This window comes from Rutidosis leptorrhynchoides, chromosome 3 (genome assembly GCF_046630445.1).
Source record: "Rutidosis leptorrhynchoides isolate AG116_Rl617_1_P2 chromosome 3, CSIRO_AGI_Rlap_v1, whole genome shotgun sequence".
NCBI classification, from domain to species: domain Eukaryota; kingdom Viridiplantae; phylum Streptophyta; class Magnoliopsida; order Asterales; family Asteraceae; genus Rutidosis; species Rutidosis leptorrhynchoides.
The window spans coordinates 690159657-690185172 of NC_092335.1; the positions used below are offsets into that span (position 1 = coordinate 690159657).

The window sequence follows — 25516 nt, forward strand, 5'->3', positions numbered from 1 at the left end:
CACTTATACATACTAATGAAACATGATAATAGTGGATTGATCAAAATTACTAGTGAAAATATCTTGTGATCATTTAAAATATATAAAGATGGTTAGATGGTTGGTTAGTTGGAGCAGATTGTCGTATTCTAGTGTTAGATAGGGCCATCATAATTCCTGCATATTATTCAAACCTCATTTTCACTTTTAATTTAAAGATATGAGGTTGCATTGGTGCTATACGGTTTCGTTGTGATATCATCTTGACTCTTGACACTTGAGAACCACCTCCTTAAAATTCTAATCTAAGCTTTAAATTAAACTAAATAATCAAATATATATAAAATCGAATAATAACTTCTGAAAAATCATTATAATTATTAATTATTTAGATATATAGTATATACTAGTAGTAATAACTAGTAACTAGTAATAATTAATTTATAATTCACATCATACGGGTAAAATATAAAAAATACTACTACGATGTGGTACCAGATTGAAGTCCTACGAGATTTAAGAGTCTGGATAGTTATCTATTAGTTATTATTATTATTATTATTATTAGTTATAGTTATTTAAATATTTAGATAAGTTTACGTATATTGAGTTATTAGATAAGTTTTGAGTTTGCTTTTGCTTCTTTAGGAAGTTAGCTAGAGTCCAAGTCCTACTCAATTTGTGTTGTCTTTATTTATATATACTCGTCCACATATGTAAAGAGCCAATAGCTTGGCGGTATCGAGGTCACCCTTACAACCTTGAGGTTGAGGGTTTGAGTCCTGCTTAGGACAATTCGTGGTGTATATATTCGAGTTAGATTTAGGTGGGTGTGTGAGTTTGCCTTTCAAAAAAAAAAAAAAAAAAAAAAGGGACAATCTCTCTTTGAATTAATAAAAGCTTGAGTTTTAATACTCCCTTTTCTTGTTACGTAAGAGTTTTACGTAATTGTTTTATCAATTAAACAAGTTTGCGTTTTAATTGTTGTTGCGAAGAGCGTTTGTCTTCCAACAGATCCTTTGATATAGTTAACAAAGACTCAAGAACACGTTAGATATAGTTAACAAATCCAACGAACGTGCAAAACAACGATGGCTTGAAGAAGAAACTCGAAGAGCTACTTATGATGCTTCAGTCGAATCACAACAATACTATCAATATGAACTCTCACAATACCACCGATGCCCCATTTACTATGGACCACAACCCTACCATCAACCATACTATCCACCACTGCCCTACTATCATCCATACTATCAACCGCAACTCTACCAGCAGAGTCAACAACCTGTTAAGGAAAGTCAGCTTGAGGCAGAAAATATATCCTCGTGTCCAGAAAAAGAAATTATTTTGGAGGAGATGCAGAATGATATAGTTGTTAGTGTTGAAGAAGATCCAAATTCGTTAGGCTCTAATTTAATAGAAGAGAATTTATCCATATGTAATTTAGCCGCGAGTTCGGAAGGTATCCATGATGAAGGTGTAGTTGTAGAGATTTCAAAAGATTATGGAGGCAAGAAAATATCATATGCTTATTTGAATAACTCCATAGATGCAAGTAAGAGTGTTAATAAAGGAGATTTGTTCGTGTATAAACCGTGCATTGAGAACTCGAGGTCGAGTTCTTTTCAAGAAGGAGAGAAGGGTCAAAGGGTTTTAGAGGATACGAATTTTGCAAGAGGTTGTCGCAAATTTATTTGGAGTGGCAATGATGAATTTGTAATTGGTGTGTTTATATTTGACCCGGGCATATCCTTTTATGTGAGTCGCGCTGCTCACCGAGTTGTCATTGATTGGTTTATCTTTGATCCGGGTAAATCATCCTATTTGAGTTGAAACTCGAGGGCGAGTTCTTTTCAGGTGGGAAAGACTGATGTGGTACCAGATTGAAGTCCTACGAGATTTAAGAGTCTGGATAGTTATCTATTAGTTATTATTATTATTAGTTATAGTTATTTAAATATTTAGATAAGTTTACGTATATTGAGTTATTAGATAAGTTTTGAGTTTGCTTTTGCTTCTTTAGGAAAGTCCTACTCAATTTGTGTTGTCTTTATTTATAGACATAATTACGCTCCTCGTCCCTGTGGTTTACCTCAAATAACACTCCTCGTCCTTTTACTATTTTTTTTGCATTCATTGTCCTTATTGTATGTACTTTATACATCCCTCGTCCTTCCGTTCAACAAGTGTTAGTTTTAGACGTTAATTTATGACATGTGACATTCATGTGAGGGTATTTTAGTCAATATATCTTTTTTATAGACTTCATCCTCATCCATTCAATATTCATCTTTTCAAACCCCTAGATCTAAGATATCAAACCCTAAAACAAATCCAAACTGTAACCCTATCTTCTTGTTAAATTGTAACAAATTATCAAAATCGTATTTTAGTCGTGTTTGTAACCACCATCGTCAAAATTGTATTTTAGTCGTCGAATCACATACCCAGATCTGAACAAACGTATCTGTTCTTCACCCTGCAACTTCACATATCTGTTTACCTCGTCATTATTAAATCGGATCTGAAAAGGAAAATCCACCGGTTTTGAAGCAATCAAAACCGTTTCTCAACCTCCCCTGGTTTCATCGTCCGACGAAATCGAGATGAACACCACCAGATCTGAAATGTTGAATTCGTGGTGGTGATTCGAGTATCGATTGCGACGGAGGCGGGTGCATTGGCGATGGTACTGCTAATGTTGACGTCCAATTGGGTGTTTTTGCTCTCGGATTTTGGGAGGTTACCAGATCTTCATATCATAGGTTGATGTTGTTGACAGTACTGCATTTTTAACCTTCACCGATTGTAAAATTTAGTTGAAGATGTGTTATTCAATATTTGGACATATTATTATTAAATATTATTATATTACATAAAAAATCAAAGAACTAATTATATTGAATTGTATGATGAGCGAAAGCAGAAACTTGAAAGTTCATAATATATTCGTACAATAATTCTTTTCTCAAATAAGTTCGATCGATTTTTCTCAATAAGTTTGATCGATTTATTTTTTTAAAGTGTTTTTTATGTACTAATATAGAAATGATTACACGAATAGTGTTTTTCATGTTATTTATATGATATTATAAGTTTGGATTAGTTTTAGGGTTTGATATGTTAATTTGGGGGGTTTGTGAAGATGATGATTGAATGAAGATGAAGCCTATCACATAAAATATGATAAATTGACGAATATACCCTAACATGAATGTCACATGTCATAAATTAAAGTCTAAAACTAACACTTGTTGAACGGAAGGACGAGAGATGTATAAAGTACATACAATAGGGACGAGGAATGCAAAAAAAATAGTAAAAGGACGAGGAGTGTTATTTGAGGTAAACCACAGGGACGAGGAGCGTAATTATGTCTTATTTATATATACTCGTCCACATATGTAAAGGGGCAATCTCTCTTTGAATTAATAAAAGCTTGAGTTTTAATACTCCATTTTCTTGTTACGTAAGAGTTTTACGTAATTGTTTTATTAATTAAACACGTTTGTGTTTTAATTGTTGTTGCGAGGAGCGTTTGTCTTCCAACGGATCATTTCATCCTCATCAAAAACCTATGAGTCTATGGGTAAATCCTCAATTTTAGTCTATTCACATTAATCTTAAAAAAATCAGTAAATTATTGTAAGTGTTATAATTCAGTAGGCTTATAACTACCTTTAATGGTTATAAGAACAAAGAGAGAAAAAGAGAGAAAAAGAGAGAAGAAGGAGAGAAGAAATATTGATATTGATATTTCAAGAGAAATGGTGCACCTTAAATGGTTACCATACATGTCTATTTATAGTATAAAATATTACTATGCAAGAAATATAATAATAATAAAATTAACATCCAATCTAGATATTTTATAACACAATCTAGATATTTTATAACACTCCCCCTTGGATGACAATTTTATTAGAGAATAACTAGTACTGCCTCGTTAAAAACCTTGCTAAAGAAAACCCATTGGGATAAAACTTTAGCTAAGGGAAAAAGAGTGCAGCATAGAGTTGACTCCCCCTCAAGTAGACATTGCTGAGTCGTCACATCTTTTGAACTTGCCTCATGCCAATATTGTGAACGTGTGTTCTGAAAATAGCGGTTGGAAGTGCTTTGGTATAAAGATCAGCAGGGTTGTTGATTGAACGTATCTCATTTTAATCTGGTTGTCTTTTACGAGATCTTGAGTATATAAGAAAAATATGAGGTTTTCATCTGAAACTGTATCATCTAAATCTTTTATGTATAAGTTTAGCCCCTGTGATTTGTCTACAGTCTCCTCCATGGTTTGCTCAAACCCTTGTTTCAATTCCTATTCCCTTGTAGTCTTTTCTGAGCCTTACCAACATACCATTCTTTTTCATCAAACTTATGACTGTTAAGACCGTCTATGGCTTTGGCGCCTCGTCAGTATTTATATTTTGTTCAGTCACTTTTGATACTCTTCTTTCATTGTATTATGCAAGCTGCATTATCTTCATATATAGTTGTTGGTGAAGATAGTTTTTAGTCTTTTATAGCGTTCTAGTCCACAAGAATCAATAATGATTTGTGTCATTGATCTCAACCAAACACATTTTCGAGTAGTTTCATATAATGCAATCACTTCGCCATGATTTGATGATGTTGCAACAAGTGTTTGTTTTAAGAACGCCATGATTTTGTGGTACCTCCATTTAGGAGTACATATCGAGTTTGAGATTTATCTTTATGAGGATTTGATGAATGACCTGCATATACATAATCAACCAAATCTTGTTTTGAAACGTTAGAATAAAATAATTTTAAATCAGCAGTTTCTCAAGGGTATCAAAATATGTGTTTGTCCCATTCCAATGTCTTTTTGTAAGGGCTGGGTTGAACCTTGTCAACAAAATAACTGCAAAAGAAATGTCAGGTCTTGTACAATTTGTAAGATACATAACAGTCCCAATTGCACTAATATATGGAACTTCTGATCCGTTAATATCTTCATGATCTTCTTGGGGATGAAATGGATCAGTGTCAATATTGAGTGATCTAACAACCAATTGGTTTTATCTTTAAAAAATGTTTTAAAATCTTTTCAGTATAAGTTGTTTGATGTACAAGTAGACCATTAGGCATATGCTCAATTTGCAATCCAAGGTAATACTTGGTTTTTTCAAGATTTTTTATTTCAAAATAATTCTTTAGAAGTTGAATAATTTCATAGATTTCTTTATCTGTTCATATGATGTTAAGAACATTGACATAAACAACTACGATCAGATATCCGAACATTGTTTTTATAAAACATACGTGCAAAATAAGTTTATAAGTATACCCATTTTTTTTATCAAGTAGTCATTTAATCGGTTATGCCACATACGTCCCGTTTGTATAAACCCATTTAGAAATCTTTGTGATTTAATGGAATATATTCTCTTGGGTTTTACATTAGATGCTTATGATACCTTAACCCTTTAGGTATATTCATATATATCACTATTAAGTGATCCATACAGATAAGTAGCAACAACATTCATGAGATGCATTTAAATAACTACCAGGTTGATTAAGTATCTAATAAGTAATTGTATCCATTACAGGAGGATAATTTTTCCTCCTAATTCATTTCTGGTCTTTGTGGGAAATATTGAGTTACAAGTCTAGTTTTGCCTTGTAACTTCATTTGCACATTTCTTTTCGGATAAAAATTCATTTGTATCCCATACGTTTCACATCTTTAAAAGTGATAACGATTGATCCGAAAACTTTTCTTTTATCGAGCGATTCTAATTCAGCTCTTATTGCTCCTTTCCATTGAGCTCAATCATGTCCATTTTGTATATTCAATGACAGATTTTAGTTCCAGATCATCATCTTTATTCATGATGTCATTGTAACATTATATGAAAATATCTCATAGAGATTTTAGTTTCATTTCGGTTCCATAATATTGCATAATTTATCGCAATTTTAGTATTTACATTTATCAATATCCTCTGCAGAAGGAATATTGATTTGTGGTTCTTCTTGAACACTTTCTCTTACCTCATTATCAGCTGATTTTCTTTTTCGAGGATTTTTATCTTCGGAACCAATTGATCTTCCACGTTTGATGCGTGGCAAAGACTCAACAGTGACATTATTGCCAGCTTTTGGAATTTCAGTTCGAGCTGGAGCATTTATCGCTGGTATATATGATTTAGTCACTTTTTTATATCTGTAAATGCATAAAGTAGTTAATTTGCAAGTTCTTGCATATGCATTATTTTTGAACTTTCGTTTCACATTCTTTTGTGCGAGTTCAATATACCTTAATTGATGTTCACATCATGAAGCATCATTTTATTTTTTATTTTTATTTCTCCCCCTAATATAGGGAACAATGTTTTATTAAAATGACAATCAGCAAAACGTGCTGTAAAAACATCACCCATCATGGGTTCAATATATCTTATGATTGAAGATGTTTTATATCCAAAATATATTATCATCTTTCTTTGAAGAACTATTTTATTGTGTTGTGGTGATACAATTGGAACATACACTGCACAACCAATGTTTTAAGGTAGAAAATATTTGGCTCTTGGCCAAAATCAAGTATTAAGTGAAAATATTTACGACTTCCACATGGTATAATGCGAATTAATGTCGCAGCATGTAAATTTACATGTCCACATATAAATATTGAGAGATTTGTACTCATTATCAATTGTCTAGTTATTAGCTGTAAGCGTTTATCTATTGATTTAGCTAAACCAATTTTGTGTATGCACATGAGCAACTGGATGTTCAACAACAATCCCTGTAGATATATAATGATCATTAAATGTTTGAGATGTTAACTCACCAGCATTATCAAGTCTCATCCTTTTAATGGTGTAATCAAAATAATGTGTTCTCAATTTAATAATTTGTGCAAGAAACTTTGCAAATGCCATATTACGGCTTGATAACATACAAATATGAGACCATCCGCTAGATGCGTCTATTAGAACCATGAAATATCAAAATGGTTCACATGATGGATGAATTGGTTCATATATCTTACCTTGAATTCTTTCAAGAAACATTTGTGATTCTTTTTCACAATATACTTTTCATTAATCACCATATGTGCTTTCCATTAATCACCATATGTGTTTTTTTTTTATAAATCACCATATGTGTTTTTTTTTATCATATATCCTTTTCACCATATACGCTTTTAATCATATGCGCTGCGTTTTTTTACCATATGCGCTTTTAATCATATGCGATTTTCATCATATGTGTTGTGCTTTTCATCATATTCGCTTTTTATCATATGCGCTTATCATATGCGATGCGTTTTTTTTTTAATCACCAAATACCACAAACACTTTGTTTGCGTTTGTTCATAGTCATCAATGAAAACCATTTTCTTTAATTTTATTTTATACAATAAAATTAACGTATCATTATTCTTTTCAAAAACAATAATCTATTGTTATTGTTCACTTGTGCCATGTTTAACAACAAAAGTCAACAACCTCTGTCTTGTTTGTTGTGGCAACCAAAAACAACCTTTGCTTTTGTTACCGAGAATCCAAGACCAAAAAACAATTAATTTTTAATTAATCTTTTATCAAAACCATAAATGATTTTATTGATCTACGTTGATATGGCCATAAAGAATTGACGGCTGACCTACTTTTGTAAGTGTATTTCGGCTATCATCCCAAAAACGCACAACGACCTTTTTTTTTTTTTTTATGAACTATTTGTTTCATATATAGCTTAGGCAATTATTGTGAACATTTGGTCCCTATAAGAGCATTTATTTTTTAAGTTTAAGCAAATAATGCACAATTAACAATTATCAGATTAATAACTAGATTGTAACTTGATTTATAAGTCAATCATATTTGAATTTTTAAGCTTGGATACAATTGAAATGTCACAATTTTTACATTATTGAACCTTTCTTATTTATAATTTAATAAATAAATTAGACAGTATTAAGTTTCAAGAAATAGTTCTGTTAATCAAGATGTTGATGTGTTGAATAATTAGCTTTGTCATTTGTTGATCATTTGCCTACCCTCTTGGTGTCTAATCCTAATTTTTTCAATTATTATATACGCGTGACACAAAAAGTAGGCTAAATGTATGCTAATAATTAGTCCGTGATAATATGAAAAAAACATCTTTTTAGCTACTTAAAAAGCCAAATCAATGAGCATGTCTTATTTGACATGATCTCGTTTATTTTGATTTACAGTTGGTGTGAATTTTGAATTCGAATTAAGTTCGACATCATGTTTGATGATGCACAGGCATTCAACAATAATATAAGTACAACCTACTATTGGATCTATATGTATGGTAATCTACTCATAAGTCATGGTAATGGAATCTTGTTTGTTAAGATGTGAGGTTACCTAACCTGAAACAACTTATATGTGTTTTATTTATGCTATAATAAAGAATATTATGTATATTTATTTATATTTTGTTATAAAAGTTAAATGGATTTTTTTTTAAGAGACATCCAATTGAACCCTTGTTCGTTGAAACAATTTGACTATATTTTTACTCCCCATTATTAAACGGGCCATTTTGATGCACACTCTTAAAAAAATAATTTGTTTTTTAAGTTTTATTATTCAACCTCCTTTTTTCAACGGTCACGTTTTTAACAAAACATTTGACAAGTTTGGAAAAAAGTTTTTTATTGATTATCATCAAAAGTTTTCTATTGTCACTCTACTGGATGGAATTATGGCATACAACCAAAATTGCAACCCAACACTACATAAGAACAAAAAGGTTGTTTTTAATTAACATATGTATATGTGTTAAACTCGGAATAATAATAACTTATTTTAGAAAATTAACATAAGACATGTTGAAACATTTTTGTCACATTTAGCTCATCAAGTTTAATACTTATCATTGATAGATTTTATCATGTCTAGGAGATGTTTACTTTTTTCTTGTATTAAGTCCTACTTTCATTTACCTTTGTTTGGAAAAAAGTTTTTTTTTTTACTTTGCTTTCCCCCTTTCTGTAAAACTCATTTAAACACTTTCTTTGTTTTTTTTTTTAAAAAAAAAACTTCTTTTTTTTTTATGTTACCCGTAAATTATAAATATATAAAAAAAACTTTTTGTTTAATTTTTTTTTTTTTAGTTTTTAAAAGGCCACTTGACCAATTTTTTAATTCTTTCACAACACCTGATATCGTGATCGTGACCTTTCACCAAAGCAAGAGATATTCTTGATAAACTAAACACGGACTCGTGTTTGAAATTGTCGGCCACAAAAAAATTCATTTGATAAAAGTATATATATATATTTTTTTTTTAGTTATAGAAGGAGACCACTTCATTTTCAATACTTCATTTTTGACAAAAAACTATTCCATTTTACCATTCCCTTTTTTTTTACTTTAACTTTTAAGATATACTTTTAATAAAAATACAAACTACTTTTTCTTATTTAAACTTTTAAGATTTACTTTTAATAAAAATACAAACTATTTTTTTATTTTAACTTTTAAAATTATAAATTTAAGAATAAACATTAGTATGCATGAAATAAATAATGATTAATTGCATAAGTAATCATGAATGTTAGATAACATATAAAGATCCCATCGTATTCGTATTGATCGGAATTAATCTCGACCCATGGTACCGTGTTGTCAAATGACGTGTTGCGTACATAAAGTACCGTATTGTCAAATGACGTGTTGCGTACAATCATGAGGTCTTATTAACATAAATATAAATGTTAGTGAAGTTAATAAGAGTTAGATTACAGAAAATATAATTCAGGTGGTATAACCGACCATATATAACTTAAATAACATAAATATAAATGTTAGTGAAGTTAGTAAAAGTTAGATTACAGAAATATAATTCAGGTGGTATAACCGACCATATATAACTTAAATGACATAAATATAAATGTTAGTGAAGTTAGTAAGAGTTAGATTACAGAAAATATAATTCAGGTGGTATAACCGACCATATATAACTTAAATAACATAAATATAAATGTTAGTAGTCCAAAATTTGATATATTCGAGTCTGAAAATTATTAATAATTTCATACCTTGATTAGTGATTCGTGATCGTTTGAGATATCTTTTAATTACACTAAGCTTTTCGTGCTGATAACGTGTTATAATTCAGTAGGCTTATAACTACCTTTAATGGTTATAAGAACAAAGAGAGAAAAAGAGAGAAAAAGAGAGAAGAAGGAGAGAAGAAATATTGATATTGATATTTCAAGAGAAATGGTGCACCTTAAATGGTTACCATACATGTCTATTTATAGTATAAAATATTACTATGCAAGAAATATAATAATAATAAAATTAACATCCAATCTAGATATTTTATAACACAATCTAGATATTTTATAACAGTAAGTACATTTCTTTATTTATATATATATTTTTTTGTTGTGTTACTACTGCATTCTACGTGACTACGTGTGCTAGCTTCTCACCGTCCGCAAGCCAAACCCAGCTCAGCTATTTTTTTTTATTTCTACAATTCTTTTTTCTTCATATTCTTAAAAAACAAACCTAATTATCGAATAAAGATTTAAACTTTACATTAAACCACAACAAGTCTTGAAAATTTTGTGGAATTTTAAGTAACCCACATCAAATCTTGATAAATTTATTAATTTTAGGTCAAATCATCTTTTAAAAAAGTTCTCCGTATTAGATATTAGATGGAAAATGGAAATAACAGTGGTGGTGGTGGTGGTAGCAGTGAGAAACAGAGCCATCGTCTTCCTCTTTCAGATGTGGTCTCTGATTGTTTAAGAAGATGGTTTCAAGATACCTTGAAAGAAGCAAGAGCAGGGGATCTGTCTATGCAGGTGTTAGTTTCTCAGATGTATTTTAATGGTTATGGGATCCCTAAAGATCATCAAAAGGTTTGATTTTGACCCTTTTAAATTCTGATTTTGACTTTTGATATGCATGTTTAGTTGGGAATATTATGAGATGCAATTTTGGGGCTTTTCTGTCATTTTCAAGAAACCCTTTGTAGTTTTGACTTTTTCGGATGATTAATGGTCAAGCTGATTGGTGTAGAGATACTTTTGACTTTTGCAATTGAATTTGGAATGACCTTTTGGAAGAACTAATTGCAAATGTGTGCTTAGTTTATTGCTTCTGTTTTAATAAGTTTTTTTGTGACTTGAATCATAAAAATGATCATACACAAGAAGCTGAACTTTCTATTGGTTGACTAGTATGAAATTGGGATATGTATATTTTTAGGGAATTTTCAAGTTACATAACCTCTCTTTGCATCTTAAAGGTAATTTAAGTTTTGTCAAACTTTTGTGCTTCAATCTTGATTGCACAATTTTTTTGTTGGTGTTCATTTTTTGTCACCAGATTGTTCATATTTTCTTGGGTGACTCTCGAATTTGATAAATGTTTATTAGTTGTTAAAGTAACTTCATTACAGACTACTGCACTGGTGGGTGGTGAAGATTAAGTCCTCACATTTCATGTTATATAATTTCTCTTTTAATTCCTGTAATGCTTTAAGTAAATTGTGACAACCTTGCCTCAGATATAATTTTTGGCTGGTTTATCTCGTGTAATTCACAAACTTCATGTGCCAGGCAAAACTATGGATGACAAGAGCTGCAAGAGTCCGATCTTCAGTTTGGAAAGTTAGCGATAAGCGTCCAGGTTATTATTATTTTATTACATTATTATATTTAGGATCTTTTTTTCTCTTACTTATCTTTTGAAAGTGAAGTATGGTGGTGTTAAATTCAAATCATCGACTGTGATAAAACTGGATGTATAAGATACTTTTTAGATGTGATTTTAATGTTATAAGTTATAATAATCAGATGTTTGATTCTCACATAAGATCATGTGTATATAATATGTGTGACTGTATATTTGTATAACATGAAATGTACTTCATGGCAACTAGTATGAAAAAGATCATCTGGACCCTTAAGTTGAGATATATTGAGAAACAGATCCTGCTTAACAGAACAATGGAAGCTAATTATCTTAAAGTACCAACAATCAGATAATAATCAGTTCCAAAATATAATTCCAAACTCCGTGTAAGAGTGTTTTGGCGTTTTATATGACTGGGCACTATTTTTGTATTTAAGTCATCCCTATTTTGTTATCCAGGTTATAATGCAAGTGATTCTGATTCAGAAGAACTGCTGGATGATTCCTGATAGGATGAAAGGTAATGCATTTCAAATTCGTTTAAATCTTTATTATAATTATATTATATGGACTCTTTTAGGCTTATTTGGCTCATTCGCTATGAAAATTGCATCTCACCACTTCTTAACAGAACAATGGAAGCTAATTATCTTAAAGTACCAACAATCAGATAATAATCAGTTCCAAAATATAATTCCAAACTCCGTGTAAGAGTGTTTTGGCGTTTTATATGACTGGGCACTATTTTTGTATTTAAGTCATCCCTATTTTGTTATCCAGGTTATAATGCAAGTGATTCTGATTCAGAAGAACTGCTGGATGATTCCTGATAGGATGAAAGGTAATGCATTTCAAATTCGTTTAAATCTTTATTATAATTATATTATATGGACTCTTTTAGGCTTATTTGGCTCATTCGCTATGAAAATTGCATCTCACCACTTCTTCTTTACACTTTTTTTTGGAATATTACTTCAATAGGACCTATACTATCTGTTTTTTTAGAATAATTGCCACTGATTGTTGTATGAGGACCATCTACCCATCTTCTCTCTGTAATTAATGAAGGAGAGTAAAGTCTTGACTTTTCTGCCAAATAAATTACTCAAGTACATTATTTTACTTCACTTTCTTCTTTATGTACTCAATATTTATACGGTTAGGGCACATTATCCCTTGATAGTTATATCACTGGCTGGCGTCACTATTTACAGTTTAGAAATTGAAACTGACCCAATGATCCTTACTCCTTAATATATAAAATAGTCATTGGTACTTGAATCCCGATACCGTATTCGTAACGTACGTGTACCATACCGCTACAATTGTTACGGTATTATATATTCAAAATTTTTGAATGCAGTACTTTCGGTACGCTACCGGTATTTTCCCGTTTTAGTTCTTGTACCACATTACAAACATATATAAGTAAGTTATTCAAAGATATAGTACGGTCCGATGTATCTTATTATTTATAGATATAGATATAGCGTATTACATTAGATAACAGCTTCGTAATCATGTTCGAGAAACGCACCTAGGCTACAATTCTACAAACTCTGAAGCCTGTCAAATTAATTTTCTTAGCCAACCATTATGTGTAATTGGCATAGACTGTTAGTTTGATGTGCGTGGGTATATTTCCATGTAATGTCTTGATGCACTGTATATACTCTTATATTCATCACTTTGCATACTAGTAAAACATATCTACTTGCTTTAAAGAAAAATCGTTACCATACCATATAGGTATAGTACCTATTTTTGCCGTACCGATATCTAACCGATAATAATGGTACGGTATTCTGGACTCATACTTGGATAAAAAAATAGTGGTAACAACCGGTACGGTATGGTTAAGTATCGGTACAGTACCATGTTCATCTCTAAACTAGTCCTCGCGATGGTAGCCTAGTGGTTGGGGACATGCAACATAAAGCGGAGGTTGTGGGTTCAATCCCAGCCTCATGTCCCTTTAAGCATGGGTTACGCGATTTTCCTCTCACATGTTGGCCGTGAGACCGGTCGGTGTGGGGCCGTTTTACCTTCTTAATATATAAAATAATATTTGCTTTATTCGTTTGTATTGGTGAAGGCCTAGTAGTTCCTACCACTATTAGTTCTACATCGTACTTATTAATGAAAGGTAGCACTAACGTGTAGCTAAAGAAAAAGTGTAACAAAGTTTACAAAGTTACTACCGAATTATCTATTATCTACGATCTACAGTATGAGATAACAGTGTCAAAAACTAAAATTAAGAATACTTGTGCAATTTTACACTTATCTCAATATTTAGCCAGCTCTGGAATTGAAATCTCATTTCCATTCCGTAAAGGGTATTTGGTTCAAGAATGAATTGAATTGAAAGTCACCAAATAGTATCTTCCACTTAAAGAAAAATGAATGATGAATCACTTGGAGAAATTGATATGAGCAGATTTATGGATGCATGATACTAAACTCGTCTTACTTTATATTTGTTTTGCAGGGCTCTTGGATTTGTTCTTCTATTCACCTCGAAATGCACTTGGGGACCTGATGCATTTTGGGTTATCATATTGTTTGCTTACTTCCAAAAAGATTAAAAAAAACAAAAAACAAAAGAAAAAAGAAAAGAAATATTTTCCCTTTCTAATTTCTTTTGTATTTAGAGAAATATATATTTGTCTTTTTTATGTTAATGAACAGTTTGTGAATTCTTAGGCATTTTTGTGAACCCGAACGATGTTAGATTGAAGTCTGTTATTTTTATTATTATTTTTTTTTGTTTCTTTGAAATTTTTTCATTGGTATTTCAGAAGCTCTCAATTTTTTCGTTAAACTGAAACTGGGTGTAGGATGCTTTTTCTTTATACTTGTAAATTCAATTGCTTTAATTTTGTATATAAATTTTGTCAATTTGGTATATGTGCTCTCTGAGACATGCATATTTTCGTAGCGTACTAAAGCATTCAGGAACGATACTGATTAAATTACTACGAGTAACAATTAATTATAAATTTGTGACGTTATGTGAATGTAAATAGTACTTCAAAATGTGCAGTTTGAATGTGTGTTTTTAAGCTGATTATATTATAGGTTTGTAAAGTAATCAAATACGTAGTTTTTTTTTTTTTTGCTAGAGCTAGCAATGTGACTTTTACATCTAACGTAATAGTTCACGTCTTTTTTTACTTATTTATTATTTTTTTCTAACCTGGCCATCTAAGTAGAAGATGTAGAAGGTGGTAGGAAATACAAATATTATTATTATTGTTAAATAAAGAGGCCGGGTATATTGGGTATTTTCCTAGTAAACGGATTGGGTATGCGGGTTGGGTTTGATTCTAAACTGTCACCGGACCCGGACTCGGAAATATATTAAAATCATCCTAATATCCGGCCCTAAACCCGCAGAGCCAGACCTAAACTCGGCCTAAAAATATAAGGTTTTAAATTTGTTCATCGATATCGAATACACTAGTATTTTTGCCATCAGTATTGGACATCCATATAAGTTGCGAAATCATCAAAAGTATTATCATATATAGAGAAAATAGGGATAATTTTAAATTAGATATATAAAATACACAAACATAAAAGATAAAAGGAAAAAAAAAAATAAAATACACAAACATAAAAATTAGATACAGAGGTAAAGTTACCCAATTGACACCCACTAATCTCTATTTTAAATTTGTTTTTACAGAACAACAAGCTTACATGCAACACCAACTATATTGTCATATTTCATGTTGGCAACATCTGCAATGTTATTAATGTCATTTCAAATCATCCTCTCTTCCTCCTACAAATATATATGTATGTGTCCATCATAATTCTTGCATCAATCAAAGAGAGAGAAAAAATTAGGGAAAAAATATACATCCTACTGCATTACATTAAATTAAAATTTTAAAATTAAAATAAAATGGAGGAGGGATATTATGTAAAATTGGAAGATGGTCATGACCATCGGCATCATTCTGATAATGATCATCAAGATCATATCTCTGCAACTCTTCTTATTTATCTTTATGCTGGCCACTTCTTAGCCAGATGGGGTGCCAGGTATTACCTCTTATCTATATATATATACACATACACATACACATATATTTGCGTTTGTGTATATGTCATCATCTATGTTATTACAAAATTATGTTTTTTAATAAGATTTAGGGCCGGTATTCATTATAATTGATGCATAAGTAACAGTTCTTAAAGCATTAGGCAAATTTATGTTTTGCAAACCCTCAAATTTATACAGTTCTTACTAAAACCATTATGCAGATTGCCCTATCTTTTTAATGTTGAAAACCTTTTAATTTATCTTACATGATTATTTCCAAATCCTATAATCGCAATTGCATGCAGAACTATTAGTTCTTGATAAGAATATGTTTCATTGAGTATAATTAGCCCTTACATTAATCATATGATATGAACTTCTAGGTAGTTTTTAGTTTAATTTAATTAGCATATATATAATATATAATATATACTCCCCTTAACTCAATTCTATAGGTTGGATGATACAATATTCTTTTTAGTTATGTTGATCTTGTAGCATATTAATTAATTTTGTTGATTTCAATAGGACATGGGAGTTTTCGGTAGGGTTGTATATGATAAACGTGTGGCCAGATTCGTTGCTTATGGCTGCAGCCTATGGAGTGGTCGAATCGGCGTCAACCACCTTATTTGGTGCGTTAGTAGGCCAATGGATCGATAACTCTACATATCCAAAGGTTCGATCTTTCTTTACGTATTTGTTATTCAAAGCGTGTATCATGATCTTCTGTCACATAATTAAACGTCGATGAAAACAGGAGACTAATTAGATAGAGTCCACATACCACCATCTTATCCTTTGGTACATTTTAATTGTTATTTACAAAAGTGATAAAACAAGTTTTTTGATCATTTCCAAATACAGTTTAACGTCCATCATTATATATGTGTATTCAATTTCAGAAGAAAGAGTTTATGCATATTGTTCGACATAAAACACATTAAGTAAAACTAGATCTATCAATGAAATCTCAGTTTAGTATATATAATCATATATAATAATATAGAACAATCTTACTTGCAAGCTGAATTTTTTTTACTCATGGCCAAAAATATGAGGTGGACATTACACTACCCACTCCTCTATCTTTTTGTATGTTTGTGAAAACCAATTAGTTCCTATGTCATATTATTCTCTAAATTATTGTTTTTTATGTTCATTTTATACAGTAAAGTATTTGTTTCACCGTGGTTGTGGTTAGCTAGAACTTGTACCTAAATAGTAGGCTCAGCTTAAGTTTGAGGTTAGCAAATTTTAAAACATTGAACTCATGCCTACCTCACTTTATGATCACACCTTATGTAATCTTTATGACTGAAGTAGTTATTGATACTTTGGTTATGTAATATAAAACATATACTACAATTGTAACAATAATAGAATATCTAGGTGATTATATAGTATCTAGTTGGAATTTTAACATAATCATTTTGCTTTTTGGAGAAAAGAATAGTAATAATCAAGTTAAATCACCTATAAGTTTTGTTATAGAGTGCCTAAATATGTGACTGTAAGTTTGTAAACCAGATATTCAGGTTCTTTTATTTTACAGGTTCTACGAGTTTGGTTGGTAACACAAAACCTGTCATTTATCGTTGCTGGAATATCGGTTGTTGGGCTTCTAATATCGCCAGACTTGAGGACCACAAACGTTGCTATATTTAGTTTGCTCATTGTGATGATAAATCTGTCTGGAGCTCTTGCAGTTCTTTCGTCTCTAGCTGGAACTATCTTGATTGAGAGAGAATGGTAAATTTGCACATGACTATTCAGCTTTGACTTTTGAAGTCAAACTGCTCCCTTTTGACCTTTGGGCTTATTGTGTAAACATCTTGTGAAATTGGATAATCAGTAGTCTAGAAATGTAGCCAAGCCTGTAAATTTGATGTTTGACCTTTAAGGTCAATCTATACCGTTTTCCCGACCTCTAGAGCATAACAAATACTCCCAAGTACTTTTGACTTTCGAAGTCAAACAACTTCATAGATTGATATACTCGGGAATTACTTGAACGTCTAGTTTAGAAAGTAAGATCGAAGTAAAGTTCCTTATTTGACCTCAAGATGTTATATATTTCTAACCTTCTGATCATTACTCGAAATAGATAGTAGACTTTGAGGGTCAAACAGTTCTTATTCAGATGTTAATTGATCTATTAAGCTCTGTAATCATCTACCAAGTGACGAATAACCCGATTTTGAAATATGTCAATGGTTAGATTGAACAGTTACATTTTTTCTGATATATAGAGCATAGTTTCGGAGTTTGACTTTTGAGGTCAAACTTTCTGTATCAACCTTTATAGACTAATTTAGCTATATATATATACACTAATATATGTACCTTAACGTTGAATTCTGTCAATAATCCGATATCATATTGGACCTCACAAATCAAATTAATATTCTTGTTTGGTCCTAAATTTAGAATGAGATTGAATGAATCAAATTCTTAACAGGGTGGTGGTGATATCAGAAGGACATTCTTCAAACTTATTAACCAAGATGAACTCAATAATCCGAAGAATCGATCTAATCAGCAATTTATTTGCTCCGGTTATCACCGGATTCATCATCACTTTCGTCTCGTTACTTGCATCAGCTGCAAGTTTAGCAATCTGGAACATTATATCAGTTTTCTTGCAATATTGGCTCCTAAACTCTGTATATGAAGGGATCCCAGCTCTCTCAGAAAGAAGCCGAAAAAGAGATTTAAAATCAACCATAACAAATGATCAAGAACATAATCCTTCTACTTCATACGAACAAACTAGCCGGGATCATGACACGTATGATCGTTCTGACGATGCTTCTTCTTATGGTAACACGATTGTAAACTTTCTGGTCAAAAAGGTATCTGAGAATCCGTATATTCGAGCTTGGCGTGTGTACCTTCAACAAGATGTCCTTCTACCTGGACTATCTCTAGCTATCCTCTATTTTACAGTCCTCAGGTGCGGTTAATTCTTGATCTGTTGTTGTTTCCGTCTTAAAACCATCTTTTGAAAATGCTAAAAAGAAAGGATTATAGTTAACCAAAACCAGTTGTTTTTAGCAAATTCTGAAAGTATAACTACAAAAGAGATCCGTCTCAGTAAGCAACCCGTTTTATAACCTTTTTTGACATGTTTATTAAGCATTGGAGATAGAATATAATAAGAATCAGCTTATTGAAAAAAGTAAATGTGTTGAAATAGTAATCGTTCATTTGCAAAGAAAATGAATGCTGTTTTTCATCCTTACTTATGTTTTTGCGACAGTTTTGGAACGTTGATGACTGCAACGCTGGAATGGGATGGAATAGCAGCTTACATAATTGGAACAGGCAGAGGACTAAGTGCGATAATGGGTATTTCAGCTACATTTTTGTACCCGTTCATGGAGGCTCGAATGTCAACGCTTCGAACAGGACTTTGGTCAATCTGGTCACAGGTAATTCACGACTCTTTTTTCGGCTTCATGATAAAGAATCTGCAACGCTACAACATAAAGTTTTGCCTTTTCAATATGCAGTGGGCTTGCCTATTACTTTGTGTTGGGTCGATATGGGTTAAAAACAACACCAAATCCGCGTATTTGTTGATGGCAGGAGTAGCAGTGTCACGTCTGGGGCTATGGGTTTTTGATCTATCAGTCATTCAACAAATGCAGGTGATTTTTTTTATTTAAAATACGATTTTAGGTGAAAAATCGGTTTTTGTTTCTTGATTAAAGATTTAATTCTGAAACAGGATCAAGTTTCAGAATCTGACCGAGCTGTGGTTGGTGGTGTTCAAAACTCGATTCAGTCTTTTTGGGACTTGATGACATACATTATGGGTTTAATCATCTCCAATCCTCAGGTGATCATAGTTCATTTATGCGATTTACTTGTGATAGTGATACCATCATCTTTTTTTTTTTTTTTTTGTACGGTTTTTAGGATTTCTGGAAGTTGATATTGGTGTCGTTTGGATTGGTGACCATTGCAGCGCTCTTGTACACCGTACACATATATAAAGTTCGGAAGCACCTCTTTCACTTTGAGAAGTTACTTGTGTTGTTTCGCCCATCTGTATACTAACCATTGTAAATCTCTTAAACATTTATATAAATCAATTCAGTCTTTTATAAATCGAAATGTACAAATGGATGTTTAATTTAGGTCCAAAAAGGTGTATAATTGGCAGGGACACCCCGACTCTGGGTTTCCTATTGGAAACCCAATATACCCACCCCGAAAGAGTCGGATGCCGGAAAAATACCTCCACCGGGTCCCCACACATGTGACATGAGCAATCATCATCCCACTGCCACAAGAGTTGTAAATTCTTGCCGCGAGTGGAGATTGAACATGCGCCTGTTTTTGGTCCAAGCTTCCACATGGTGGGTCCCAGCTTCAAAGGTACCGGGTACCACTGAGCTATCGCTACATTGGTAAATGGATGTTTAATTGAGATATATGTACAGGGTCATAAAATGGTTTGTTTAATGGAGCATTCAACGAAAAGTAGAATGATTACAGGGTTAACTAAATAAAATCTAAGTATACTTTTTTTGACGATACTCTTCAACAGGTGCTCCACGATTGTCCTCGAGCCAGTTGGTCTTGTCATCAATGACTTTCTTTATATACTCCACGATATCCATTTTCTCTCCTAATTCGAGGTTCTTAATCTTGTTATATTCGTTAAGATCGTTCTTCATCCTGTATATGCAACTCTCTAATTCATTGTAGGCATCCATTTATTTAACGAATTCTTCATCTTCTAGTTTGTACATCTCAGCGTCTTTTACCATCCTTTCAATCTTTGTATTGGAGAGTCTGCTAGCATGCTCACTTTTAATTACAAGTTTCTCCATCTTACCGGTGGATAATATCTTAGCGGTAACTGTGAGGATGCCATTTGCATCAATTTCAAAGTGTTTTTCGACTTGTTCAACTCCTAGGGGAGCAGGTGGTATTCCGAAAATATAGAACTTCCCTAACAAATGGTTATCAACACATCTTGCTCTTTCACCTTGATACACAGCAATTTCGCCGAAATATTGGTTTTTCTTATGAGTATCAAAAAGTTTGGACATCTTTGTTGGTATTGGAGTGTTTCTTGGGATTATAACCTCCATGCTGCTCCATCCTGCTGTCTGTACACCGAGTGACAAAGGAGTGACATCATATAACATCAGATCCTGAAAACTGTCATCATCAAAATTAGTTAACTTTGCAGCCATAACGGCCGCACCATATGCAACAGCTTCATCCGGGTTCACGCTTTTGCATACCTGCTTTCCATCAAAAAGTTCCTGCAACATAGACTGTATTTTGGGTATCCTAGTCGAGCCACCAACGAGGATAATCTCGTCTACACAAAATCTCTCAACATCAGCATCACTCAAACACTTTTCTACAATGTGAATGCACTCATCGAATGAATCCATGTTCAACTCTTCAAATTTAGCTCGAGTAAATTTCATTGAAAAGTCAATCCCGTCGTGCAAGCAATCCAATTCGATGGAAGATTGAGTTGCACTCGAGAGAATTCGTTTTACTTTCTCGCAAGCAAATCTCAACCTCCCAAATGCTCTTCGGTTCCCTGTTAAGTCCTTATTCCATTTCCTATTAAATTCTCGAACACAGTGATCCACCATTCGATTATCAAAATCCTCACCTCCGAGATGAGTGTCACCACCGACGGCTTTCACTTCAAAATTACCCTTTCCGTCAATCTTCAAAACTGAGACATCAAAAGTGCCCCCACCTAAATCAAAGACTAGCACATTTATCTTGCGAATAATATCATCCTTGGTGTGCAGCCCATATGCAATTGCAGCTGCAGTAGGCTCATTAATCACACGAATGATGTTTAATCCAGCAATTGTACCCGCGTCCTTTGTTGCTTGACGCTGTGAATTGTTAAAATACGCCGGGACCGTTATGACAGCATTTTTCACAATTTTTCCAAGGTATGCTTCAGCAGTGTCTTTCATTTTGCACAGAATCAATGATGAGATTTCTTCGGCAACAAATTTCTTTTCTTCACCTTTGTAGGTGACTACAATTGTTGGCGTGTCGCCACGGCCTCGTGTGATCTTAAAAGGCCACAACTTCATGTCATGCTGCACTTTGGAATCACTAAATCTTCTTCCGATCAACCTTTTACTGTCTGAAAAGTCAGTGTCGGTAGTAAATCTATGAGGTATTGGGTTTATTTTTATATAGTACTCCCTCCGACTGAATTTTATGGTCACCCACAAAAATTATAGTTCAAGAAAAAGTGACGTCTCATATACATACTTTTTGTGCCAATTTTCCAGCTTTACCCGTTATTTTTTATCCACATTTTTTAAATGTTTTACATGAATAAAATAAGAGTTCAAAAAGAACTTTATATATATATATATATATATATATATATATATATATATATATATATATATATATATATGGGTTTTTCTACTCTATGCCATGGTGGTAGAGGTTAATATATATATATATATATATATATATATATATATATATATATATATATATATATATATATATATATTAAATAACTTAATATTTCCTTTTCACATATTACTCCATCATAAATGGCTTTTACTTTTTATTTTCTACCCATTTTACCCTTTCTATTTTAATTCATTCTATCCCTTTTATAATAATGAATCTAAAATCAGATGTTATATCCTAATTGTCAATTGTAACTAACCATACAAAATGTTGTATTACTCTCGTACGATTCTATTTAATTACCAGAATAAAAAATTATTCTTAATGAATTAAAAATCATACGTACTAGTTAAGCAAAGATCAGCAACTACAAATACACTTCAATATCAATATATATATAAAATGGGATCCCATATAAAATTAGCAATGATATTATCTCATAACAAAAGTTCAACGAATAATATTACCAAAAATTAATATTTATAAGAAAAAATTGGATTTAGATCTTCATCTTCTACCACATTCTTTTGTTTCTTGATGGCGTGTTTTGAAACAATTTCATTGGCACCCGCCAAGTGTTCTTTATTTGGACACGTTGTAAAATAATGACCAAATGTTCTACATATTTTGCAACGTCTTACTTGTTCTACATATTTTACACTCACATCTAGTGGACCCTCGATTTCTTTGTTGTTTAGAATGGTCAACCATTTTAGGTTGTGGCTTTCCTTCGCGGTGACAAAAGAAATCACGTCGTTTTACTTCTCCATTTTTTTTTATCAAATCGACCTTTTCGAATTGAAAAACCTTTTTGTTTTGCATAATTTTGATAAAAGACAAAAACCTCTTCTTCACTAAGAAAACATTGACCTAGAAAGGGTTCATGAATACTTTCACTCATACATATTTCATCTTTATCATAAGCAATTTCACTTTCATGAAGATTAATAAAAATTTCCTCCATAGGAGTTTCATTCAAATCAAACAAGTTTTTCTTATACATCTTTTGTTAACACAAAATATAAAAATCAAAGATAGAAATTATACTTAGACACTAAAATGAGACTTGCATATTATAACTCTTATCAACAAAGCAAGAAAAGAAAGAAAACAAAATGGGAGTTGAAGCTTATGAAATCATTTATGCATAAACAATAGTAAAACGTGATTTTATATTCATCCTTGACATTAACATACTTAATTACGTATATTGCAACTCAATCTTATAATATATTTTCTTATTATAGTTTCACAGTGACTAGTGTGATTCACAAATCTTTAATCCATATCTATTTTATTTTGTAATTAAATTTGAATGATTTGAGAAAAATCCCTTAAAATATTATATAATAATTATAAATATTGATGGTGATATTTCTATGACATATAAAATCATATCGTGACAGTTACAAATATAAATTTAGAATCTTTGATTTTGAGATTTTATAGAAGGAAAATAATGGAATGAATTAAAATAGAAAAGGTAAAATGGGCAGAAAATAAAAAGTAAAAGCCATTTATGATGGAGTAATATGTGAAAAGGAAATATTAAGTTATTTAATACTAATTAACCTCTACCACCATGGCATAGAGTAGAAAAACATTTTATCTATTTATGGAATTACATTATATAATTAATTTGGGATAACTCAAAAACAAAAAAGAAAAATAAGTATGTGAAGGAGTACTATTTATGGTATAATGATAACAATGGAATCTGATGGATCCTAGCCTATCATCTAACCGGGTTCAGGATGGTCCATGCTATACTAGTAACCTATGAATATAATGAAATCTTATAGACGGTTTTGTATAATTACTTGTTACTGAATTATGAATATCGAAAATGAAAAGTGGGAAAGTGAGTATACAGACCATATATGGTATTAGCTGGATTCATGGCAGCTTGGTTTTGGGCACCATCGCCAATGAGCCGTTCTCCATCAAGGAAAGCGACACACGATGGTGTGGTTCTGTTGCCTTGCTCATTGGGTACAGTTTCTATCCGACCACGGTTCCATACTGCAACACACGAGTATGTTGTTCCAAGGTCAATGCCAATCGCCTGTGCTTCCTTTCTACTATCTTCATTCATTTCTGACCTCTCCATTATATTCGTTACTTAGCATCAAGTGATCATGAATTGAATTGAAGTCTCCTTTTATTTAGAGTAAATTGTCTAACCATTTGATGATAAAAATAGAATAAAGCAAATTTCATTAAAGAATTGCTGAAAACTAAAAGTACACCACATAAAATTGATTATATATTTATACCTCAACTAAGTCCATTATTATTTCGTTGACATTTTGTTTTATATTTTTTTGGGTTTGTTTCTAAATGACAAGGAAATAGACATGAAATTAAGTGATAATCTCTAATGCTGAGAACTGAAAAAGTCAAAGTTTGAAAAAGTGTATAAGCATGCACATAAAGCCTTCTATAATGTTTTTTTTTTTTTTTTTTTTTTTTTTTGGCAAAAACAAGAATTAAATATACATCAATTTTCACGAAATTGTGAAAATTGGAGATTACAGATAGATCCATTACATATGCATATTGGGCTTACGGTGAATCTTACCCAAATGCTAAGTCAAAAACTATGCCCACCTTAAAACATTACACTACATGAAACAAAAATAACATGGAAATATTCTTGATCACTAGACATCACAGTAGCATCATGGAAATATTCACAAAACTTTGCATTGACTAGCCATTGGAACACTTTGACCTTAAGTCGTTCAACAATAGAGGCCCAACAAATATACTTAGTATTAAACATAACCTCATTTCGAGCGTTCCATATAGCCCAAATAGCCGTCGGACCGCTATTAGCCTCCAAAACTTTCCGGCCTTTATCCCCATCCCGTTACACCAATCTTTTGAGAATTTGATGATGTTCGATGGCATAATCCACACCAAATTCCACCAATTACATAAATCCATCCACACTTACTTTATGTGTCCAAGAGCAATGAAGTAATAAATGGTCTATCGATTCCACGTACTCCAAACACCATCCACATCTATCGTCCGTTCCGTCTCTTAAACAATGTCTATAACTTAGCACCTCTTAAACAATGTCTATAGGGGAAAAATCCAGCGCTAAGCAACTTTTTTCAGATAAGGGGATAAGTGATTTTGTGATTTTTATATCTTTAGCTCTACAGCTCCGATTTTAAATGCTGGTATCTATTTTCATTGTGTAGATTCAGAAAAAAAATATATATTTTTTTAAACTGGATCCTTAAGATACATCTGATGCATGTTAGCTCCTATTTGATGCATGTTAACTACTTTTCATGCATCAGATGTATGTTAACAAAAAAAAAGACTTTTGATTAGGGTTTAGAAATTTAGGTTTTGAGTTTAGATT

General features: G+C 31.9%; 2 protein-coding genes and 1 pseudogene across 4 annotated transcripts; 2 read left to right on the plus strand and 1 right to left on the minus strand.

The window, feature by feature from the left end:
- Positions 1-10421: 10421 nt before the first annotated feature.
- LOC139899508 (uncharacterized) lies at positions 10422-14513 on the plus strand. 2 transcript variants are annotated; one of them, XM_071882346.1, is made up of 4 exons: positions 10422-10873; positions 11576-11645; positions 12111-12171; positions 14143-14513. In XM_071882346.1, exons 1-3 carry the CDS (start codon positions 10667-10669, stop codon positions 12158-12160), a joined length of 327 nt encoding a protein of 108 aa, XP_071738447.1. In that variant the 5' UTR covers positions 10422-10666; the 3' UTR covers positions 12161-12171; positions 14143-14513. The 2 variants fall into 2 exon arrangements, with proteins under 2 accessions (XP_071738447.1, XP_071738445.1); XM_071882344.1 differs by lacking the exon at positions 12111-12171 and adding an exon at positions 12432-12492.
- A 922-nt stretch (positions 14514-15435) lies between these two features.
- On the plus strand, positions 15436-19846 carry LOC139899509 (solute carrier family 40 member 2-like). 2 transcript variants are annotated; one of them, XM_071882347.1, is made up of 8 exons: positions 15436-15704; positions 16234-16384; positions 17261-17457; positions 18167-18661; positions 18968-19139; positions 19221-19358; positions 19439-19549; positions 19679-19846. In XM_071882347.1, exons 1-8 carry the CDS (start codon positions 15565-15567, stop codon positions 19844-19846), a joined length of 1572 nt encoding a protein of 523 aa, XP_071738448.1. In that variant the 5' UTR covers positions 15436-15564. The 2 variants fall into 2 exon arrangements, with proteins under 2 accessions (XP_071738448.1, XP_071738449.1); XM_071882348.1 differs by having other exon boundaries at positions 15438-15704; positions 19630-19846.
- Positions 19847-20161: 315 nt separating this feature from the next.
- LOC139902732 (heat shock 70 kDa protein-like) lies at positions 20162-24247 on the minus strand (annotated as a pseudogene).
- Positions 24248-25516: the final 1269 nt, after the last annotated feature.